The 23,424-nt window shown below is 35.8% G+C and overlaps 1 protein-coding gene and 1 pseudogene across 4 annotated transcripts; one reads left to right on the top strand and one right to left on the bottom strand.

Moving 5' to 3' along the window:
* Positions 1-1,477: 1,477 nt before the first annotated feature.
* LOC110643710 (protein IQ-DOMAIN 29) lies at positions 1,478-10,946 on the top strand. 4 transcript variants are annotated; one of them, XM_021796176.2, is made up of 8 exons: positions 1,478-1,806; positions 2,410-2,530; positions 3,537-3,827; positions 4,913-5,116; positions 5,366-5,446; positions 6,187-7,162; positions 10,218-10,279; positions 10,639-10,946. In XM_021796176.2, the coding sequence occupies exons 2-7, from the start codon at positions 2,441-2,443 to the stop codon at positions 10,253-10,255; spliced, it is 1,680 nt and encodes a 559-aa protein (XP_021651868.2). In that variant the 5' UTR covers positions 1,478-1,806; positions 2,410-2,440; the 3' UTR covers positions 10,256-10,279; positions 10,639-10,946. The 4 variants fall into 4 exon arrangements, with proteins under 4 accessions (XP_021651868.2, XP_021651867.2, XP_021651866.2 ...); XM_021796175.2 differs by having other exon boundaries at positions 10,636-10,946; XM_021796174.2 differs by having other exon boundaries at positions 10,632-10,946.
* Positions 10,947-11,878: 932 nt separating this feature from the next.
* On the bottom strand, positions 11,879-23,092 carry LOC110643707 (uncharacterized; annotated as a pseudogene).
* Positions 23,093-23,424: the final 332 nt, after the last annotated feature.

Here is a 23,424-nt window from a genome sequence, read left to right as displayed (position 1 = left end):
AAGGCCGTTTTCCGGCGTTCCAGGCGGCGGTCGGCCGTGGGGGAGGGCCGAGGTGGGGCGCCGGCGAGGTGGGGACGCAGGGGAGGCAGTGGCGCGGCAAGGGGAGGAGGGAGGAGAGAGAAAAGAGAGAGAGAAGAGGAGAAGGTCGACGTGCGCGGGAGGGAGAAGAAAAAGAGAAGAAGACCGGTCCGATTCGACCGGTCCGATTCGGTTCGATTCGGCCGGTTCGATTCAGAATACAAAATTTTAAATTTTTTACTCTGCCTCGGGACCGAAAACGAGGTCCAAAAATTTCGAAAAAATTCCAGAAAACTCAGAAAAATACGTAGACTCCAAATATATTTTTAGTTTTGCCACGTGGTCTTTAAATTAATTTTTAAAAATCATCAAAGTTTATATTTTCGGAAAATCGAACCCGATTTTTAAAATCTGAAAAATCTCAAAAAAATTCCTAAAATTTAAATAAAATTAAAATACCAAAAATGCTCATAAATTTAAAATTTTTGGGGTGTTACAATTCAAGGCCATAGATTATAAAATAATGATTATAAATTATAAATTAATGTCCACTAAATATAATTTATTATTATTTTTTAAATAATAAATTAATATAATTAATTAAAGATAAATTAAAATATTAATATAATATTATTAAAAGAAGAAATTAACAATTACCAATTCTAGTACTCCTTAGTAAATAGATTTTAGGGAAAAATTAACCTATTTTATGTATAATAAAATATAGATAAATAGATTAAAAAGATTTTTTTTTTTAATTTCAATTAGACCTGCTGCTAGTCATTTCTTTTATTCCTCGATGCGTATGAGTTAACATTACAACACATGCCAAAATTAATTAAAACGGTTAAACAAGAAGAGATATGTAACTAAGCATGTGAAAATTAAATCTCTTTTATATTAAGAATGGTTGAGTTGATTATTTATTTTTAATTTTTAATTTATTTTTATTTATAAATTAATTTAAAATAAATAAATAATTATTTATTAAAATTATTTAATATTCACTTTTAAATAAATTAAATAATTAATTAAAATGTGTTTAAAAAAATTAATTTATTAAAGTAATTAAAAAATATAAAATTGAGTATTATAATGATTAACACATGATAATATTGATATTTTTAGTATTTTTTAAGATAATATATTTTTTATTTAATAAAAAGTAATTTTAAAATAGATAAATAAATTATAAATTAGAATAAATGTGATTATTTTATTTATTATTTTTTTATTTATTTTAAATATTTTTTTTAACTTAATTAAAATAAATATTAATATATTTATAATTTTTTATATTTAAGTATATTTAACTTACTTACAATTAAACCAAACATTGTCTAAGCGGGCTTCAATAAGATAAAGCAAAATTAATTCAGCGGATAGCTGTCCAATTAAAGGGGGTTAATTATGATTCCAAAACGATGATTAAGTGCTGCCAAGTGGCAGCCACCATCAGCCACCACATCTTATTCAGTTCCTTGTCACCGACACCCAACAAAATAAGCATTTTCTGGCCGTTGTTGGGTACCCTGTGCCCCATTGTCTCAGTAATGTCTCTAGACGCTATGCCTCGAAGAGGGGGGAGGAGGACCACAAACCATCTTTTTGTGGGACCGCTCCACCACTTAAACGGCGCCGTTTAAGGGATATTTTCCGTTGTCCCTTCATTATAGGTTTTAGATTGCTCCTTCTCAGCGAGTGTAGAGAGTGTTTGTCAGTTTCTCACTGTGCGGAAACAAGAGAACTCACAGAGAACTCAAAGAAAATACAAAAGGAATCTACTGGGTACATTTTGTTTTTATTTAAATTAATATGTATAGTATTTTTATTTTTATTTTTTCAATATTCTTGCTGTTCTGCTGCTGTTTTTCACTCATTTTTTAGTTAAATATCATTTCTTAGATCTCTGGATTCTTGTTGTTTCTCTTTTGTGGGCTTGTTTTGTTTGTCTTCGTTTGCTTGGTTACTGGCAAGTTACTTGGTGGTTATGCTTGGTAGTTAGCTGTCAACTTTTGTTAGGGTTTCAAAAAATCAAAATACTGCTGTTTCTAGTAATGCTTAGATCCAAACTACTGGCTTCTAATCAACTTTGCTCTACTTTTCTTCTTTACTAGAGTTCTTACCCTCTCTCTCTGATTCAAGGTAGCTTTGGTTTCTATATTCGTGTGTGTCGGTGAGTATGGTGAAGATTGCTGTTCTAGTGATGAATATTTCTAGTTTATTATAGGTCTGCTGTTTTAATTGTGGAGGGGTTTAATTTGAAATTTATGTGTTTTAGTTATGCACTTGAATGCAACTAATTGATGTTGATGAGATGTGTTTTAGGCTAATAAGCTACATTGTGGTGTTTCAATGTTATTGACATTCTATTGTGTTATGATCATGCAGCTTTATATATCTAGGTTTCTGGGGTATTGGAATGGGAAAATCTCCAGGGAAATGGATCAAGTCCCTTATTCTTGGGAGGAAATCATCAAAGTCTAAGTTGTCCAGAGGAAATGATGCTTCGGTAAGATAGTGTAGCATTGTGATTCTTTTTTGTTCTCCATCTTGTTTGAACTATTCTAATTCATTGATATAATGGCACAATCCACTAAGACTTGGACTTTAAGATAATGAAATAGGCCATAATCTGCAACGTATATGAACAAGAGATCCAAATCCTTAAATACTCGCCCTTAAATTAAAGTGTTTCCACTCTATCCTCTCATGAGACTCTTAGGTTAGCTCAATAGATCATTCACTCATGCTTTCCTGTTAAATGAACTTGTACTTACGTGAGGATACCTACTCATCCACAAATATCACTCCCATGCATTAATCATCAAGGAACAGAAACACAATAAAAAGGGCTGTGTCAAGGTAACGTTTTCAAGTGTCTATTGATCCCAAAATTCTCAAATATGATCCTGTGGTAAAAAATCTCCAGAACTGATGGTTTGTCCTTTTAAAGCTTCACTTGATGACTCTATGATATAGTTTTCTGTGCAAAAATGGCCTTGAAATACTGTTTCAGGTAATTTGAAAGGTGATTCTGCTTTTTTAGATTTGTTTAGAGTTTAGATGTAATAACAAAGGTTCTGATTCAAAAGGATGAAGAAAACTCAGGAACTTATGGTGATTACCAAGTACCAAGTACCAACATGGAAGCAGGCACCCTGTTGGTTCTGGTAGGTTGGTGCTGGAGTATTTAAAATAAAAAAAGTAACTTTTCAATAAGTAGAACTGCAAGGTCTTTCATGCATGTGTCTTTAACAGATGTTACAGTACAATCCTGCCTTTAATTTTTTAAAAATTTAATGTAATCCTTAATGGGGAGTATAAAGAAACTAAAGGAGGATTTGACATCGGAAATCCAACATTATGCTGAATGTTCTACATTTTCATTTCTGGAAAAACCGTATTCTGCATATTCTGCAAAAATGTAGCTTAAGTGAAGCCTTGCATACTTTCTGTGCTAAGTTGTATGAGCTAAAAATATGAAGTACTGATATGTGTCTAATTTTTATGATAAGAAATCTGCCGATAAAGGAGAGGTTTTGGTTTCTTCTGAAGCACCTATGTCTGATAAAACTGTGGATCATTCAATAATTTCACAACTGGCTCCTGCTGTTGGTGCTAGAAGTGGAGAGGATTCAGAACATGGAGCAACTGCTAAGTTGCAAAATGAAGGGTTTACTTTTCCTTTTGCACAAAGAGATGAGAATGCAGAAGAAAACATGAAATTGGGTTCTGAAGGAGATCCTGAGAGAATCAGGCATGAAACAGCTGCTACGAAGGCACAGGCAGCTTTTAGAGGGTATCTGGTAATCTCTTTTTCCTACCGTTATGCTTGGCATAAAATTTTTCCTCTCATGTTATTTTGTATTTTTCCACATTGTTGTTAGGCTAATTTTTCATTCTCCATTATTTCCCAAAGTTTTGATCCATTGGCATTGTGCGGCATTGTGCTCTAGAATTGCCTGTAAATGAACCTTCCCAGGTGATTGCTTGTGATTTGAAATTTTTTGTTCACTTGTATCATGTATTGTAGAGTATGACAGTAAGTGGATATATGCAATGGAATCTATAAGAATCTTTTACAAATTCTAACTTCATCCCATGCTGTTCTCTTTCCATTTTTTTTCGGGAACCGGTACCATCAAATGAGCCCTTGCCCATTATAGACAAGGTTAATAGGTTTCTTTTCCTGAGGATGTGAGATTTTGGGCTCCAACTCTTACAAACTCTAGCCATGAGTGTGCTAGATTTTATTTGAATCTGGTAGTGTACATGCCTTATAAAATGTTTATCTGTGACTCTGATTTGTATGCATGTGTCTGTTTATAACTATCAAGATGTATCTCTTTCACCCTTGTACACCTAAACTTATGGGTTCTCTTCAAGCATTTACGTGCTTGAAACCTTTTGCTCACTTTAACCGATGGAGGGAAAATACACAGCAAATATAGGTGTGTCATCCATAAACTGTTTTGGGCAATGAGTGAAATCTCAATTTGGAAATGTAGCCTCTTACACTTAGAAATTAGGCAGCGCGCCTCCAATAATTGAAAGTTACATTGGTCAGGCAGCTACTGAATACTATATGGCAAAGTGGGCATGAAAGTCTCCAGTTGCATGGATAAAGTAATGTGGTTATCCACTGATTGCATCGTACTGATATTAAGTTTCTTTAGTTCTTAAGCAATAAAGGAGCTAAAATTCAGTGTTATTTTGCAGATGATTTTGCTAGTCAAATATGAGTTATGTCTACGTTATTTTGATTTCAATGTACACTGTACCTTTGCCTTGAGTTTTATGTTCTGCCTTTGAACTTCATTTTCTTGACATGAGATAGAACTTGGTGCTTTGCTGTCTATTCTCTACTGATGCCAGTGTTGTGTTTCTGAAGGCTCGCCGTGCATTTCGAACACTTAAGGGCATTATAAGGCTGCAAGCTCTTATCCGTGGCCGCTTGGTTAGAAGACAAGCAATTGCTACCTTACGTTGTGTGCATGCAATTGTTAAACTTCAGGCATTGGTTCGCGGTCACAAGGTTAGATGTTCTACAGTTGGGATTGAAGTGCGGAATGCATGCAACATGGGAAAAGTTCAGGTGATTTATTGATGAACTTGGAAACCTCTCTATTCGCACTTTGCTATTGTCATTGGTCATATTTTCATTAACGAATGTTCATGCTGGAGTTTCTAAGTTTGTTATAGCGAGGATGGATTAATGACTATTTGCAGTTAATAATCCTTCCCCCATCCTTCTCTAGGGTTCGGAACAATGAATTGGATAGCCGTCTTTAATGCAGTTAATTTTGCTTATTGCTAATTATTTGATAAATGTTTTGTGAATCAGGGTGCTATATGTTCAGATTCTTCTGGAATATCTGCATCAACTCCAGTGGAGAAGCTGATAAAGAATGTATTTGTTCAGAAGGTGAGATCCACTAAGCTTTGCCTTATGTGTGAGTAGTTTTATGATTGTTCATCAGACTTCTCTTGACGTTGCTTTTGAATTCATCTTATGTTTATGGGCTATGTTCATCCAAAATTATCCAATTGATTTTTATGTCCCACGGTGGTTTTTTCCTTGGTCTGTTTGCCAGCATGACCTGTCATTTCAATTTCATGGTCTTTAAGATACCTCTAGTCAACCTCTTTTAGTTTGTTCATATGGGACTGATAACATTTGCTGTTTCACATGTTTACCTTTAACAGTTAAACAAGTCTTTAAGGAGGACATGAACCTGTGAGAAGTAGGTCTTGTTAGAATTTAGATGCGAGGCTGCATTTTTTTCCCTGTTTTCTTTGCTAATTGAAAGTGTGGCAACATCTAACCTTCGTTAATGAGTTCACAATGATTGCTCATCCCAACACAGAGAGAGAGAGAGAGAGAGAGAGAGAGGGTGGATTGGGGATTGACTACATATTTGCCAGCCATTGTCACAATCCTCCCTCACACAGAATTTGTTGCTTTGAAATAATGTGGCTGCTTATCGTAATGAGATTTTTCAAATTAATATCCAGTTTGCCATGCACTATTCTAAACTAATTGATTTAATTAAAAGATACAAAAGAAAATGACAAAACCGATGTAGAAGGAACTGGCAAGGTACCCTATCATCAAATATTGAGAATTGTGCAATTGATGACTGCTATTTTTTTTTTTTTCATTAGCTTTTGGCTTTATCATCTGGCGCAATACCTCTTAGCCTCCACTATAGTCCTGAGGAGCCTAACTCGTCCTGGGAGTGGCTGGAGCGCTGGACAGGGTCACACTTACGGGAATCCCATTTAAAACCAAAGAATAATGTTGAGCATGATACAGTTGAAAAAATAGAAACTGAAGAAGGCAAGCAAAAACGAAGTGTTCGGAAAGTATCCCGAGCTAATGCTGAGAACAGCTCAGGTCGATCAAATAAAGTGTCTGAAAGACCAAAACGCAATCTGAGAAAACTTCCAAGTCACCCAATAGATTCAGTTCAGGAACATCCACAAAATGAATTTGAGAAGGTAAATCGCAATTTAAGAAAAGCTTCTGATTCTGCAAAAGATGCTCGTGAAAGATTCCATATTGATAGTGGGAAACCAAAGCGCAATGTGAAAAAGTCATCCATTGCTGCTGCCCCTGAAGTTTCAGAGGGCACTAATGATATGGCAGTGGTTGTGATGAAAGGATCTGATGATGATGCAAGTCCAAAACATACTGTTGTTAGTGCATTACAAGAGCATCATGATTTAGACTCGCAACATGCGGGGAACAATAGTAAAGTTCATGATATTCAAGAGACAATTAAGCAATTAAACCCTAAGGACTATAACACTGGAAATGAGAACCAGAAAATCAGTGAGAGAAGAGCTTCGTTTCCTCCAAATATCAACAATCAGGAGAATGGCATTCATAATACGCCAAAAGTGCCCAGCTATATGGCACCAACTGAATCTGCAAGAGCAAAGCTGAGAGGACAAGGATCACCTAGATTTGCTCAAGATGCAATTGAGAATATTGGTACAACCAGAAGGCATTCTCTGCCATCTTCCGCTAATGGCAAGTTTCCTTCAATGTCACCACGAGCACAGAAACTGGTCCATGCAGCTGGCAAAGGAGTGACCGGAAGTGATGTATCGCTATCTTCTTCCAGAGATGACACTGGTAAGAACCTCTGGACTTTTTGTCTTTGGATTTGTGGTCTGGTCATAATTACACACATGCAAACACACACACGCGCGCGCATTATATGTATCTACATTTTTAGGTGGATTTATAGATAAAGTATTGAAGTGGGCCTTATGCACTTACATTTGGATGGGTTTCATACATATTTTTAATTTTAGTAGTGAAGCTGATTTTGTTTGAACTTCTAGGGATGATTTTCAGCAATTGTTATTTTATTATTATTATTATTATTATTATTATTATTATTATTATTATTATTATTATTATTATTTTGGGAAAGGACAGAGAAAAAAAAAGAGTTTTTTTTTTTATTTTTTATTTTTTTTTGTGGCCTTGTGGGGTGGGGTGGGGGTGGGTTGTGTTGTGGAGTGTAGCCAGGGTTGGTTTGGTTCCTATTTGTTTGTTGCTATATGAATCTCCCTTTTTAGCCTGTGTTTGCATAAACTGCCAACACTTTTTCATATCTGAAGAAAAAGTTCTTTTGAACTATAACTTGTATTTTGTGCTTTTTCAACTATTTATGCATCAATATCTAGACTGGTTGCAGTCTTTTTCTTGTTATTAAACCTTTTTACGCTTTAAAGGAAGATGCAAAATATGCTCTCAGTTGTGCAGGTAGATTAAAATTTAAAGGTATATTCATAACATTGTTCATAATAATCAATTCATGGAAAGCTATTATCTTTTTTTTTTTTTTGAAAAATAAAAATTCTGGTTAGATTTAAAAAATTATGGAATTCCAGTTTGTAGGGCAAGAGGGGGCGAGGCGTGAGGCGAAATATCATTCATTAAAATTATATAAAATACACCTGATAATGCCCAGGAAAGATGGTGGAGTCACAATGGTCTCACTTAAGTATCACCTCCTTAAACAGCATTTCCTAGACATGCACTTCATACAATCTTAATAGAATCAAACCACTGGTAAGTACCGTCTTCCCATAACACTACCACGGTACTAAGGATTTATGCCACGAAGGCATAGATAGACAGGAGTCGCCACCCGGATAATAACCGGGACATATTCAGTGTTTCTTCCGAGGGTCATGAATGGCAACTTACTCCTTGCAGAGTTTCCACAACCGTCATTACCATAGCCCAATGTCTAGGTTCGGGATAGTGGGTACGTAAGAGGAAGGTGTTAGGCACCCCTTATGCCTGGTCTAACCTCGTTGATTCGAGTGCCAGTCCTCTACTAATGTTTCTAGAAGTCTTGTTTATTATTCCTTTATTAAACTTTATCCTAAAAAATGCAATTCTAATCCTACACACGCAAGTAATTCACAAAAGGGTTATTGTTTACACACAATTTTCATGCACAAGTAATTCCTATCTATGGGGTTGCTAATTATTTAAATGATATTTACCATATGACTAAAATTAATTTATTATTGAGAATTTAATTTACAAACAAATTCAATTTCAAATAACCCTTTGTTTCTATTTAACCTAATTAATTAATTTTCACCAAGTTACCCTAAGAATAATTGAACTAAGTTAATTATGTACATGTATAATTTATTCTAATATCACATAAGGCCCAAACAATCACAACCTAATAAAGATTTCTAACATGCAAAGTTATTTTACAATTACCAAATATTAAATTAAATTTATTTACATGCCAATGTTAGTTTAATTTATAAACAAGATTAATTTTAATTTACAAAGTATTTATTTAAATTAATTACATGCAAAAGTCAATTAAATTAAAAACAAAGTTAATTTTAATTTACCAAATAAAAGTTCTATTATTACTACAATTTCATGCCAATGGTTATTCGATAAGTTTAGAGTTACTTACCTGTTGGTAAATGCAGTTGCCATTGGGGCAAGCTACCCTTAAAAAAGGGTTTTCTCTTCTGGTATAGCAATGATATCCCTGGCTTACTCCCGTTTAGCTCCATATAAACTCCGCGCAAATGCCCTCTTTGGTACTTACCTTAGGGCTACTTATCAATTTTTGTTTGTAATAAAAAATAAAGAAAACAAAGAAAAATAATAAAAGTACGAGAGACAGAAACTAAACATGTGCAGAGTTGTGTATCCCCTCAAATTAAACATGATTACATAATCTATATGAACATATAAAATAAATTGAAGACAAAGAGCATAGAATTAAAATATTGTGTGGCATAGATCTTGAAAAGAAAACAATAAAAACTGACATTCCAGAAATCTTGTATGAAAATCTTCTTGAAGAAAATAAAAAATAAGGAAGAACTCAAAGAGTCTTGAATATCTCTAAATTTATAGTTCTGAATTTTCTCTTCCTCTTTCCTCCCATCATCCCCCTCCTTTTTCTTCAGTAGGGTATTTATAGGGTTTAGGGAGAGAGGTATGATAGGGTTTGGAGTCTTAGGATGATAAAGTTTAGATGACTTAAACAACTACGATTGCATAATTCGAATAATACTGGGATATGGGTGAGGTGTTTCAACCAATAAGAAGACAGGAAAAAATGGAAGGCACCAATAGGGAATGAGGAAGAGGTGTGGTAGGGTTTGGAGTCTTAGGGTGATAAAGTTTAGATGACTTAAACAACTACGATTGCAGAATTCGAATAAGACTGGGATATGTGTGAGGTGTTTCAACCAATAGGAAGACAGGAAAAAATGGAAGGCACCAATAGGGAGTGAGGAAGAGAGTGGGGCCAAGGAGGAGAGAGATATTTTGTTATTTTAATTTTTAAAAAATAATTAAATGGTCCCATTTAAAATTTCTAATTAGGCTTTCTTAGGCCCATAGAGCCCAATTAAACTTAATTAGATCCATTTAAGAACTACCCATATTAAATTTAAAAAAATAAAATTTTATTTAAATTTAATTAAATTAATTTCTCCAAAACTTTATTATTATTTTTTCAAGATTATGCCATGGAATTAATAATTCAGCTCTATGCCTCCAATTACATCTTACAATCATATAATTTTTCATCATCGGGTTTCCACAGCCTCAATGCACATACTCATCACAAAATAAGGATCTACACAGTTCTACTTTCTTATTATCATTTATTATGTTTTACCAGTTTCAGATAAGGTGATTAAAGCTGAGTGGAGGAGGTGATTTTGCAGGAGGAATGCTTCGTAGGTATATTATACTGAGCAAGGAAATGAAACAAAAATTGGTTTTCCCATTTTTTTTCTTTTATACTATACATGCTATCAGTTAGATGATAATCCCTTGGTGTGTGAAGCATGTTCATGTAATTATCATAGTAATTTTATGCTGGCGTGTTTAGGTAGTTGCCTTTATGCTGTATAACTCTTTTTTTTTTTCTCTTTCGTTTTCCATATACATTAGATAACTTGCCCATCATTGGCGACCGGATCATATTTCTTTCATTGTTATATTATATTACGTCCTGGTATCCTACCCTTTTTGTGTATACATTTTTTTTGACAAATTTATATACCATAGCTATTTGTATGGTTTGGCTAAGGAAGCAGGTGAAAAAGGTCTTGTCTACTAAGAGAAGTCCGCAAGTTGCAGCAAGTCATACAGCAGAAGTTGCTACAAGCGTTGGACAAAAGCTGATGTATATCTAGTGCTGGGTCATTTCGTGTTGACCTCCATGTGAATAATTAGACAGTGCAGAAAGCAAGCAGGGTGGAATTTCCCTGGGCCAACTGAAAAACAATTCATGAAAAATGGGATTAATTTAATCTGTAATCACTAAATTTTGGGTACAATAATTTGTGAAACAAAAATCATTGAACTATTAAATTCCAAAAAAAATTTAGTGAGATTCCTAATACGACTGCTTAGTAAGATATTTTCGATAGCAGATCATAAAGAATTACACAGAAGTAAAATCTCTGCTAGCAACAATAATCTCATTATAACACGGGTTAAAATTGGGGACGAATAATAGCCATTCCATTTTCGTCCCAAAGAAGTTCAGCACAGCAGTTGTTTTGTAATTTTTGTTGGATACTAAAAGGCTGAAAAATAAATCATGTATGCTATATGCAATGTCTTTTAGTTATTGTGATTATGTTTTATTGATTTTAACTGGATTCATTCATTTTAGGATTCCTGTTAGTCTTTAGTAGACAATGGAACTGTAAATAGATGTAGAAAGGCAAGCTCGAATGCCCGCAGAGGCTTGATCATGTCTATTATTTTTACAGTGAACGTTAAGAAATCATTCAAACATGTTTTGGCGAGATACGTATAACTTGTCATTTGTTTGTCTAACTATTTTTGGTGAACATTAAGAGAAGGCCGGAGTTGAAGCAAGTCAGATCGATGGTTTTATTCTGTGTGATCATACTAGTCTAACGAAGGCAGGCAAGATCTGTTATTCTTCAACACGTTACGGATCGAAGATGTGTCTTTCAAACAACGCAGAAAGCATACAGTGAAGTCCCAGAAGCCAAAGTGGGGTGGAACCTTGCTGCCAGGCCAACTGAGTAACCATTCCCAAAATAAATGCACCCATAGCTGGACGATACGCCTCCATATACAGTAGCATCGGAATTGTACGATCACAGGATATTCCCAGTCCTGGTATCCATTGCATATACAGGACCATTGGGAGCTACTGATCCAGCAAAATGTAAATCGTTGACTACCATAACAGGTCCATGGACAGTGTCATTGCTGGGGTTTGCTGTGGACCATAATATTTGGCCGGACTCTCCATCCAAAGCCACCCACGCTCCGGCTGTTGTTGTCTGGTTAGAGAGTGCGAGGGTGAACCTCTCTCTGTTGCTGTTGGCAATATTGGTGTTCACCGTCATTCCATCTCTGGCTGCACCCCATTGCCCTCCTCCTTCCAAGCCACCTGGTCCTGCCAGCTACAAAACTCGGAAATCTTTTAGTGAATCATTCCTGTGCTTTTGAATTTCTTGAGAATGAATTGAATCAATCAACAAAATCAAACCCATAATTGTATCTGGGTCTTGGGAAGGATCTTGAAGAATCTTTTTAATCATTGGGAAGATTTGAGTTGAATTTCTAATTAAATTTCGTGATTACTTTGAACCAGACTATAGTTCTAGTGTCACGGTCTAGACTCTAGAGCCCAGGCGAATCCACTCTTCTGAACTGCAACAAGAACGCACGTATTGTTCTGTTGGCCACTATGCTAAGCGGCATAGGAACCTCTCCAAAGTCCGCATCTAGGTTAGGACCTGGTGGGCAATCAGGGTTGTTAGGGACCAAACGAGCGAAATAAAAGATATCATATCCCCCAAGTTGCCTAGACCATGCAATTTTCCCATGTCAATTTCGAGAGCCAGAATTGAGTTGAAGTTGATGTCTGGCCCAATGCATTGATCGGGTTGGGTTGGTTTTGTTGTCCGATTATTTTGTGCCTCTTGACACTCTGTTACATTAGCAGGACCTGTGTAGAAGTTCCCAGTTGCTACAAAAACCAGTCTTCTAATTAGGTCAATTGCAGGGCAGCTTCCCCATAAGGCAGCTCCTGAGTAGCCTCCCAGATTGCCTCCATTATTGGGAAGCATATAGGTTTGCCATAAGATGGAACCTGTTAAATAATTTAGGTTCGCCAGGCTGCCTCGGAAAGTGCAGCATTGACCAGGTGGTAAAGCTTCTTCAAGTGATGATACTCCAACATAGAACGCCCTACACAGACAGAAATTAAATGAATAAAAACAGAATCATGCGTATGTCTCATGCTGTTTCTTGGAGAGCAGAAGAATGTATAATTGACGCCGTTACATTTACATTTGATACAAATCCTGTACCATTTACACCTGTTAACTAACCCAGGTTCTGCTTCCATATTAGAGCACCATTGATAGCCTTGACAGCATACAAATATCCATTCCATGATGGGAAATAGACTATTCCATTGGCTACTGCAGGAGTAGCAGATGTCTTTACCAGCTAAGAAGCTCCATTTTTAGACGCAGATTTTTAACCATGAACCGGTTGATCAGCACTTCTCCATAAGCACTCCTAGTATTCCTGATATTGGCCCCATGATTTAGCCACTGAAACAACATGAAATATTAGAATACTTGCAGGTTAATGATATTTGAATAAGAAAGCTACCGTCACTTACAACTGCAGCAGTATCATCCGGCTATGAAAACAGAGATGGAACCATGACAAGGAAAGTAATAATGCCATGATGCTTTTAGGCCTCAACATAAGCCATCTTTACGAATTGAATTGATATGCTTATTCAAGGAATGAGAACACATGGGGCCAGTTTTTATATATATAAATTTCCCTGAACGTGTAGGTAGGATGCACAACGAGTAGAATGGAGACATGAAATGACAAATTTTCTTTCTCTTAAATTTGTGTAACACGATCAAGCTTGTTCCAACCATCCTAAGTGGCCACATCCTAGCCTAGCCTGGGATGACAAAAGGTTTGTTATTTTATATTGCCATTCCTAAGCTTAGACCATTCAATATGTATATCCAATTTTGTTTTAACAATGTAAATCCATATCTCCTATTTAAATATAAATTTATAATGTATATATGCATTAACGAACTAAGTATTAATTTATGGGGGTCAAATATATATATATATATATATATATATATATATATATATATATATATATATATATATATATATATAAAAGCATACACATTTATGTAAGAATGTGTTAACAATATCATATATAAATTAATTTATTAAAGTTAAAAATAATAAAATTATCAATTAATTAATAATATTTTAAAATAAATAAAAATAATGAATGAAATTAATTTTAATTTCTCTTATAGATATAGTTCATTGAATAATTATTTTATTGATAAAATCCATGAAATCAATTAAGATTGTTTAAAATTTCAAAAAAAATTCATTAAAAGTTAATACAAAGAACAATTGCGTAATAGTACGAGTTAAAATATATATATATATATATATATATATATATATATATATATATATATATATATATATAAAATTGTTTTAATAAATTATAATTAATCATCCATAATTTTAAATAAATTAATGTAATTTTTAATTATATTTATTTATAAATAAATAAATTATCCTTAAAAAATAAAGAACTTAAAATCAAAATCATTTAAGTGAGCTGTTGGACTTGGGTTGGGGAGGGGGTGGCCATGCCCCTTTGATTTGATCAGCTCCGCCTCTGAATGTATGCACATCCCTAATTTTCTGGCTGTTCATATCAGGCTTTTCAGACCATCAACATAATTTCTCATTTGACAACCTGAAAAATGAGCAGTCTTCCTTTCAACGATTCATCTTCTGAAAACCTGGCTAAACAATCTATCTAGATCCATTTCTAGCAAGAATCAATTTTTTTTTTGTTTACAAGCTGGCAAGAATCAATTCAACTACATATCATGTTCCAACTTGCATGTGAACGTGATGATTGCAAGTTAGGTTGTGTTCTTCGCATTGGAACAAGATTCTTCCTACTCTGAAACAGTGAAATTTAGCTCTAAAATAACATTATATATAGACAACTGAAAGCAGTAATGCAGGGAATTCACATTAATTGAAAGAAAGAAGATCATGTTCATACAAAAACGACAGCGAAATAAGCCAAGGACTAGCTTGTTGCAGACTCGTGTCAAATGGCCACCAAAGTTCTCCCAAACACTTCAGTAGGGTCCTGGAATTGTTAGCCCACCCCAATGAAGTGGTCAGGGGAACTCCAGTGGACACCTGGCTTTAACTTTCTCTTGTTTGCTTCTTATTTGGTTTTTCTTGATTGCACAGTTCTTACTCCTATATATAGTGAAGGTTGTTCATGTGTGAACAAGTAGGCGGGGGACCGTTTAGGAGAAAAAGAGAAATTCATTTAAGTATTGCCACAGAGGTGAACCTGGTCAGCATTTTGGATTGGATGAATAATGCTACAAAATAGAAATTAAAATTAAAATTTAAACCAGTAGACATAAAGCTCTGCCCTTCATATCTATCTTTCCAACTTTATTTCAACAGCAATTAACTTGATTAAGCAGAATCTAAACCAAGCATTATTGAATGGATTACATTAATTCTCAAAGCTGATAGTTATCAATCCAACCCTGCCTGGATTGGATTAGATGCGAAATTGGTAACAAAGCTAAATAGAGAAAAAAAATATCCATATAATTATGACCTATTTTGCATTTGCTATTGTAACTGTTGTTAAGAAAATCACTTTTTAAATATTACTAATTAGAGAGTATTAAAAAATAATTTAAAATTAAATTTAATAAATTTTAGTCTTAAAAACACTAAAAGAATAAAATAATTTTTTTCAACAGCATCTAAAATTAAGCTTTTATTAAAAAAATGATTTTGTCCTCTCAAGTTCAATGCCAAATAAACACTTAATTTACTAATTTGAAATTAAAACTCAATTATTATTGTTGTGCGCTTGATAATTAAGATTACCTTCTTCTTTTTCCCCTCTTTCTCATGATTCTAATTGCATAGAATTTTTTGCACCAATTTGCCAGGTGAAAGGAAAGGTTGGATAAGGTAGCCTGGCAAGTAACTCAACTGGTTATTATTCCTACCTTTTCATATAGTCCAGGCTCCGTCCACGTTGAATTCACACCTTGGATTTCTCTTGTATATCATGTAGATAAGGAACAGCAAACATGTGTTTCTTGATGAAACTAATGGAAATAGGATGTAGGAGCCATTTTATTGCTGAGAAGCTAAGCAGGACAGGTTCTCTAATCACTTTTTTTTTTTTAATAAGAAAAAAATTATTAATTTTAAAATATGAAAAACTTAGCTTGCAACTAAACTCATTAGGGAAAGGAGGGGGCTAGGGGTTTATTCAAAAAAATAATATGGTTAAAAAAATTAATATAATTTTATATGTTTAAAATTAAATTGGTCTCAACATTATAAAAATAAATTAATATGATTTTATGTATTTAAAATTAAATTGACCTCTAAATTTAAATGTTTTTATATTTTATTAGATTATTTATGTATTTGAATTTGTAGCATCTTGATACAAAATATTAATTTTTTTTAACCATTAATTAGAATTTGTGTGACTCAAATAAAAAGTTCTTAATATTTTTAAAATAATTCTTATAAAAAATATTCTTTTATATTGATTTTTAAGGTAAAAGCTTTAAAAGAGGTGAGAAGTTCTTCTCCCTCATATTAAATATCAATTTTAATCTAAATATTTTTAAATTTCAAATACTAAAATCTTATCCATAAAAAAATAGTAATTATCTAAATTTTTTTATAATATCTTTTAAGAATTTAAAAATTTTTAAGTTTATAATTCCACATATTGTAAAACTCTGCTCATCATATTATATAACTTTAAAAATTATTTTTTAATTAAATTTTCTGTTAAATTAAAAAAAGTAAATTATTTTTTTAAAAAAATTATATTGATATATATATATATATTTATTTATTTATTTATTTATTAAAAATTATTTATAAAATTTAAAATTTTATTTTAAAAAACATGTCTTAATGTAAGAATTTAAATAATGGTAATTCAAAAATTACCATATAGCATATGTCTTTTTTTTTTTTTTTAATTTTGTTTATTCTTTTAATGATATAGGTTAAATAAATTTAAGAAATCATAAAAAATAATCTATTAATCAACTTATTCATTTATTAACATTTCAAATAAAATTATAATTAATTAAAAATATTATCATTAACATTAATAAAAAAATAAAATATAGAAAAATACATATTAAATTATATTATTAAAATAAAATAATAAATAATTTGCATAAATATCCTAAGATTAAATCTTGACTCTACCATTAACTAAACCCAATTTAGCAATGTCACGACCCAACCTATGGGTCGGACTAAAGTTCCCGAGGCCCGTAGTAAGCCTAACTATTCCTTAACCCAACTCTAAGACCCATTTGGGCCTAATTTCAAGAATTCAACTGGACAGAGTCCGGCCATAAAATGGACAATTTAACCGGGAGTTTTTGACTCGCCGGACTTGTAAACACAATATATAATAAATTGGGGAGCTCAGCTCACCCTCCACATAATCAAAAGGTCATAACTCAAATGGAGCTCAGCTCCCTCATCCAATTCCATCATGCATACAGTTAATAATTTTACAGCTCCAACATAACTTTTATAATACAGGTCCAAAATAAACATAAGTGCTTCTAACACATGTGGAGTCTAAAATTTAACTCAATTGTACAAAATATATTAAATACTATTAATGGACCTGCGAAGAAGAAGAGCAGGTTAGTCACAACAAATAATCCTCCTGTAGCCTGGAAAAATAGATGAACAGGAGTGAGCGTTCGACTCAGAGAGTAAAATATCAATTTTAACCATAATCTCTATAGCTATCTAAAGCTAATGCACCCTGTGGAGTGAAATGCAACATCGTCATAAATTTCATATCATAACAGCAAAAAGGCAATTTAGAGCACTCATACACCAAACACTGTCAAGCAATATATATATGGAAGCTGATCCCCTATACAGCCCTCTTAATCCAACCTCTACCAGCGAGTGTCTCTCAAGCCGAACTTTCGCTTAATAAACCAAATGTGGGGTCCTAGCGAGTGTCTCTCAAGCCGTGTCTATCCCGAAGGACTGGGTCCCAGCGAGTATCTCTTAAGCTGTGTCTACTCGTCCTGTTCATATCCAATACCATACCACATGCACGCCACACACACACACTGCTCCAAATTACCACAAACAACATTCATGGCACTTCAACAATTATGAATGCAATATAAAACGTGCCTAGTGTTCAACTACATAGATATATATTTATAAGTGATGCATGGACATGCTTGAACATATAATAATATCGAAATTACAATTAAAATTAATATTTTACTCACAGACTCAACCGAAGTCACTATGGCGGCTGGGCGGAGGAGGAAGGCTGTCCCGGCTCACCTGACAATTTTATTACAATTATTTAATACATTTGACTCAATACAAACTAAGAAAAGACCAAAGATGTCCTAAGTCGTGCCGAAAATCCGGCAGAGTCTCCCCTATACCTAGGACCTACCCAACCTGCAAAAGGGCTTAAAACGCACTTCTATATCCACAAATCACACACCCACAACTCAATCACATCACATAGCCCCTCCTGGGCCCATCCAAATAGTCTACAATCACAATATGGATGGGCCCACTAAGCTAATGCAAAAGGAATTATAATTTTCTAAGCTACCACGAATATTTTATGGATTTTTAATCCAATTCAAGCACTAGATAATTAAGAAAAAGTAAGGTTCGGGTTTACCTGTGCCGATTCTAACCCTGGGAATGCACTTGGGATGTTTGACAACGGTGGGGTAGCCAAAATCTCGACCCAATTTCAAGACTTTTTTGGTAGCCTGTCTTCCTAGCCCAAAATTTACAGACCCGGGCAACCGTTGAATTTCTGAGAATTGAAGGTACCTACACGAAGCCCACAACACGGGGGTTAGTACATAATTTTTACGAAATTTTCTAAGCTCATTTAGTGCTCGAAAAACACTACGAAGTTTTGTGGGACCCACTGAAAAACGGTGTCAGAAAATTTTGAAATTGGTATTGTCGCGAAGCTCTCGAAGAGTGGAGCACTCTGGTACTCTTGGTTTTCTCGTGGGGTTCACAGTTTGCGAGAAATTTAGCCCAAAAGTCGAAATGGGCTAAAACTTCCTGGACAAAAATTGGGCAAACCGCTCGATGGATTTTGGTTTTCTTGGTGTTTATGGAAAGCTCTCGAGGTGTAGATGAGGTTTGACACAAGACCCGGTCTAATTGGTGTCCGGATTGGCCGGATTTTGGCAGGGAAGGCGAAACAGCGTGCTATGTGAAGGGGAGGTTTCGCGCGACTTTTCCTGCGGTCGGCGGTGGGGAGGGGCTGGGGTGGTGCACCGGTGAGCTGGGAACGTTGGGGTGGCGGCGGCGTAGCTAGAGGAGGAGAGAGGAGAGAGAAAATGGGAGAGAAAGAGGGAGTGTCGAGCGCGTGCACGGAGGAAGAAGAAAATGAAATGGCCGGTCCGATTCGACAAGTCTGATCCTGTCCGATTCGATTCAGCCGGTCCGATTCATGATACAAAATTTTGAATTTTTACTCTATCTTGGGACCGAAAACGAGACTCAAAAATTCTGAAAAAATTCTAGAAAACACAAAAAAATTCGTAAAGTCCAAATATATTTTTAGTTTTGCCATGTGGTCTTTAAATTAATTTTTAACAATCACCAAAGTTTTATATTTTCGAAAAATCGAACCCGATTTCTAAAATCCAAAAAATTTCAAATAATTTCCTAAAATTTAAATAAAATAAAATATTAATATTTACCCACAAAATAATAAATTTAAAAATTAGGGGTGTTACATTCTTCCTCTCTTACAGAAAATTCGTTCTCGAATTTTACACAAGGCAGAATAAAGTACAGAATTACACATTGAATAGATAAGGGTACTTGCTACGTATGTCCCGCTCTGACTACCAGGTGCACTCTTCCACTGACTGGTTCCTCCACAAAACCTTAACCATAGGGATCTGTTTTGATCTTAGCTGCCTCACTTGGTAGTCCACTATGGCTACAGGTTGCTCCTCAAATGTCAGGTCTTCTTTCAACTCTACTACATCCAGCTGTAACACATGAGAAGGATTATGTATGTATTTCCTGAGCATGGAGATGTGAAATACAGGATGAACATGAGAAAGGTTGGGTGGTAACTCCAACCGATAGGCAACTACTCCAACTCTATCAGTAACCTCAAAAGGTCCAATATATCGAGGTGCCAACTTGCCCTTCTTTCCAAATCTCATGACTCCCTTCATTGGAGAAACCTTCAAGAATACGTAATCGCCTACTGCAAACTCCACATCTCTCCGTCTGGGATCTACATAACTTTTTTGCCTACTGAAAGCTGTTTTCAATCGTTCCCTGATTAAAGGAACTATCTCTGAAGTGTACTGTACTAGGTCTATATCATGCACCTTTGCTTCTCCCATTTCCGTCCAACACAGAGGAGACCTACACTTTCTGCCATATAGTGCCTCATAGGGCGCTATCCTTATGCTGGAATGATAACTGTTGTTGTAGGCAAACTCCACCAAGGGTAGCTGATCATCCCATTAACCTCTAAAATTCAAAACACACATGTGAAGCATGTCTTCCAGTGTTTGGATTGTCCTTTAGGACTGCCCGTTTGTCTGAGGGTGGAAAGCAATACTAAAGTTCAACTGTGTGCCAAGTGCCTACTGCAACTTCCTCCAAAATCGAGAAGTAAATTGGGGCCCTCTGTCAGATATTATGGAAGCAGAAACTCCATGCAATTTGACTATTTCTCGAATATAGAGTCGGGCGTATTGTGCAATAGAATATGTGGTCTTCACAGGCAATAAATGAGCTTATTTAGTCAGACGGTCTACAATTACCCATATCGAATCATATCCCTGCGTGGTACGAGGCAACCCAGTCACAAAATCGATAGTAATCATTTCCCACTTCCATTCTGGGATAGGGAGCTCTTGCAGCTTCCCTGATGGCCTCTGGTGTTCAAACTTCACCTTCTGACAAGTTAAGCACTTGGACACAAAGTCGGCTATGTCTCTCTTCATGCCATTCCACCAATAGCTATCTTTCACATCATGGTACATCTTGGTGGAACCTGGGTGGACGTTGTATAGTGTATAGTGTGCCTCTCACATGATTTTATTTCTGAGATTGTCCACGTCGGGCACACATATCCTGGAACCTTGCATAAGGGTGCCATCATTGGCAAATCCAAACTCACCACCTTCACCTTGTTATACTCTTTCTATGATCTTCATCAATTGCTGGTCTCTGTTCTGGGAAACTTTGACTCTATCTCGCAGGTCTGGTCTCACTAAAAAATGGGCCAATAATACCCCCTCATCAGAAAGATCTAAAATTAGACCTTGATCCATCAACTCATGTACTTCCTGAATCAACGGTCTCTTCTCCATTGATATGTGCGCTAAGCTGCCATAAGATTTTCTGCAAAGCATCTGCCACTACATTGGCCTTCCCAGGGTGGTACTGGATGGTACAATTATAGTCTTTCAGAAGCTCCATCCATCTCCTCTGTCTCAAATTTAAATCCCTCTGTTAGAAAATGTACTTCAAAATTTTGTGGTCGGTGTATATCTCGCACACTTCACCATACAGGTAGTGTCTCCAGATCTTTAGTGCAAAAAATACAGTCGCCATTTCCAAATCGTGGGTGGGGTAGTTCTGCTCATGCCTCTTTAGCTGCCTTGAAGCATAAGCCACTACTTTTCCATTCTTCATCAAAACACACCCTACGCCAACTCTGGAGGCATCACAGTACACGGTATATCCTTCACTACTCATCGGTAATGTCAACACAGGGGCAGTGGTTAGACACTCCTTAAGTTTCTGGAAACTCTTATCACAATCATCTGTCCAAATGAATGGAATATTCTTCCTAGTTAACTTAGTTAGGGGAGCTGCTATCTTGGAAAAATCCTGCACAAAACGCCTATAGTAGCCAGCTAGGCCCAGAAAAATTCGCACCTCAGTGACTATTGTAGGCCTAAGCCAATCAGTTACAGCCTCAATTTTCTTAGGATCTACTTGAATGCCTTCACTAGAAACCACGTGTCCCAAGAATGAGATTCTTTCTAGCCAAAATTCACATTTTAAAAATTTGGCATATAGCTGGTGCTCCCTCAAAGTCTGCAACACCATCCTCAAATGCCACACGTGTTCTTCCTCGGTCCGAGAGTATACCAAAATGTCATCTATAAATACGATGACAAAATGGTCCAGGAATGGCCTACACTCCCTGTTCATCAAGTCCATGAAGGCCGCTGGTGCATTAGTGAGTCCAAAAGACATCACTAAGAACTCATAATGACCATATCTTGTCCTGAATGCTGTTTTGGACACATCCTCATTCCTGATTCTCAACTGATGATAGCCTGATCGTAGGTCTATCTTGGAAAAGAATCTAGCTCCTTGGAGCTGATCAAATAGATCATCAATCAGAGGAAGTGGATACTTGTTCTTCATAGTCACCTTGTTTAGCTGTCTATAATTAATACACAACCTCAATGACCCATCTTTCTTTCTCACAAATAGAACAGGAGCGCCCCTGGGTGAAGTGCTCGGACATATGAAACCCTTGTCCAAAAGCTCCTGTAATTACTCCTTTAGCTCTTTCAATTCTACTGGTGTCATCCTGTAAGGAGGCATTGATATGGGGTTTGTACCCGGCACAACATCAATACAGAACTCTATTTCCCTTCCTGGTGGCAACCTTAGAAGCTCTTCAGGGAAGACATCCATGAATTCTCTGACAATAGAAACATTTTCCATGTTGATGCCTTTTACAGATGTATCTCTCACCAATGCCAAATACCCTTGACATCCACACCTCAACATTTTTCTAGCACTAATTGCTGACACCAAATTATATGGAGCCACGCTCCTGTCACCATCAAAGCTAAACTCTTCCACACCAGGTATGTGGAAATACACCTTTTTGTTCCTGCAGTCTAAAGTGGCATAATGAGTTGCCAACCAATTTATTCCCAAAATTACATCGAAATCCATTACTGGTAGAGGAACCAAATCTACTTGGAGGATTATTCCATCCACTACTACTGGACTACCCAGAAAAACCATATCTACATCTATGTTGTCACTAAGTGGGGTAGCTACAGACAAAGGGCATTCTAAAGTTGTAGGGTTTCTACCTAATCTCATGACAAACACTGGGGAGACAAATGAGTGCGTAGCACCCGGATCTATCAAAACACAAGCCTCATAGGAACAGACTAGAAGAATACTTGCCACAACTGCATTGGAAGCCTGAGCATCTTGGTGGGTCAGGGTGAAAACCTGAGCTTGACCCCTACCCTGCATTGTAGAACCCTGATATTGACTACTACCTACTGAACTGCCTCCAAATCTACGTCCTCCTTGTCCTCGGCCCTGTTGGCTGCTGAACTGGCAGCCTGCCATGCTGGAAGCACCAAGATACAACTGACGAGGAACATTTGCAACAGAACCCTGTGACCCCATCTGTGGCTCGTTGAACACTGGACATTCTCTAGCAAAGTGACCCTACTGGCCACATTGGAAACATACTCTTGAACCCATCATACAAGGTCTTGAATGTCCTCTTTCACACTGTGTGCAAGGTGCAAAGGAGAATCCTGAACCAGACTCAGAACTGTTATAACTCGAACTGTGACCACTGCTGGATCCGTATCCTGGTCTGAATCCTCAGGATTTGTGTTTAAAACCACCATTCTTGTTGCTTCTACCTCTTCCTTTGTAGTGACTTTGGCCGC

The sequence above is a fragment of the Hevea brasiliensis genome, chromosome 2 (assembly GCF_030052815.1).
Source record: "Hevea brasiliensis isolate MT/VB/25A 57/8 chromosome 2, ASM3005281v1, whole genome shotgun sequence".
Classification (NCBI taxonomy): domain Eukaryota; kingdom Viridiplantae; phylum Streptophyta; class Magnoliopsida; order Malpighiales; family Euphorbiaceae; genus Hevea; species Hevea brasiliensis.
Note: the sequence above shows the minus strand (reverse complement) of the source record. Positions and strands in the feature narration are given on the sequence as shown.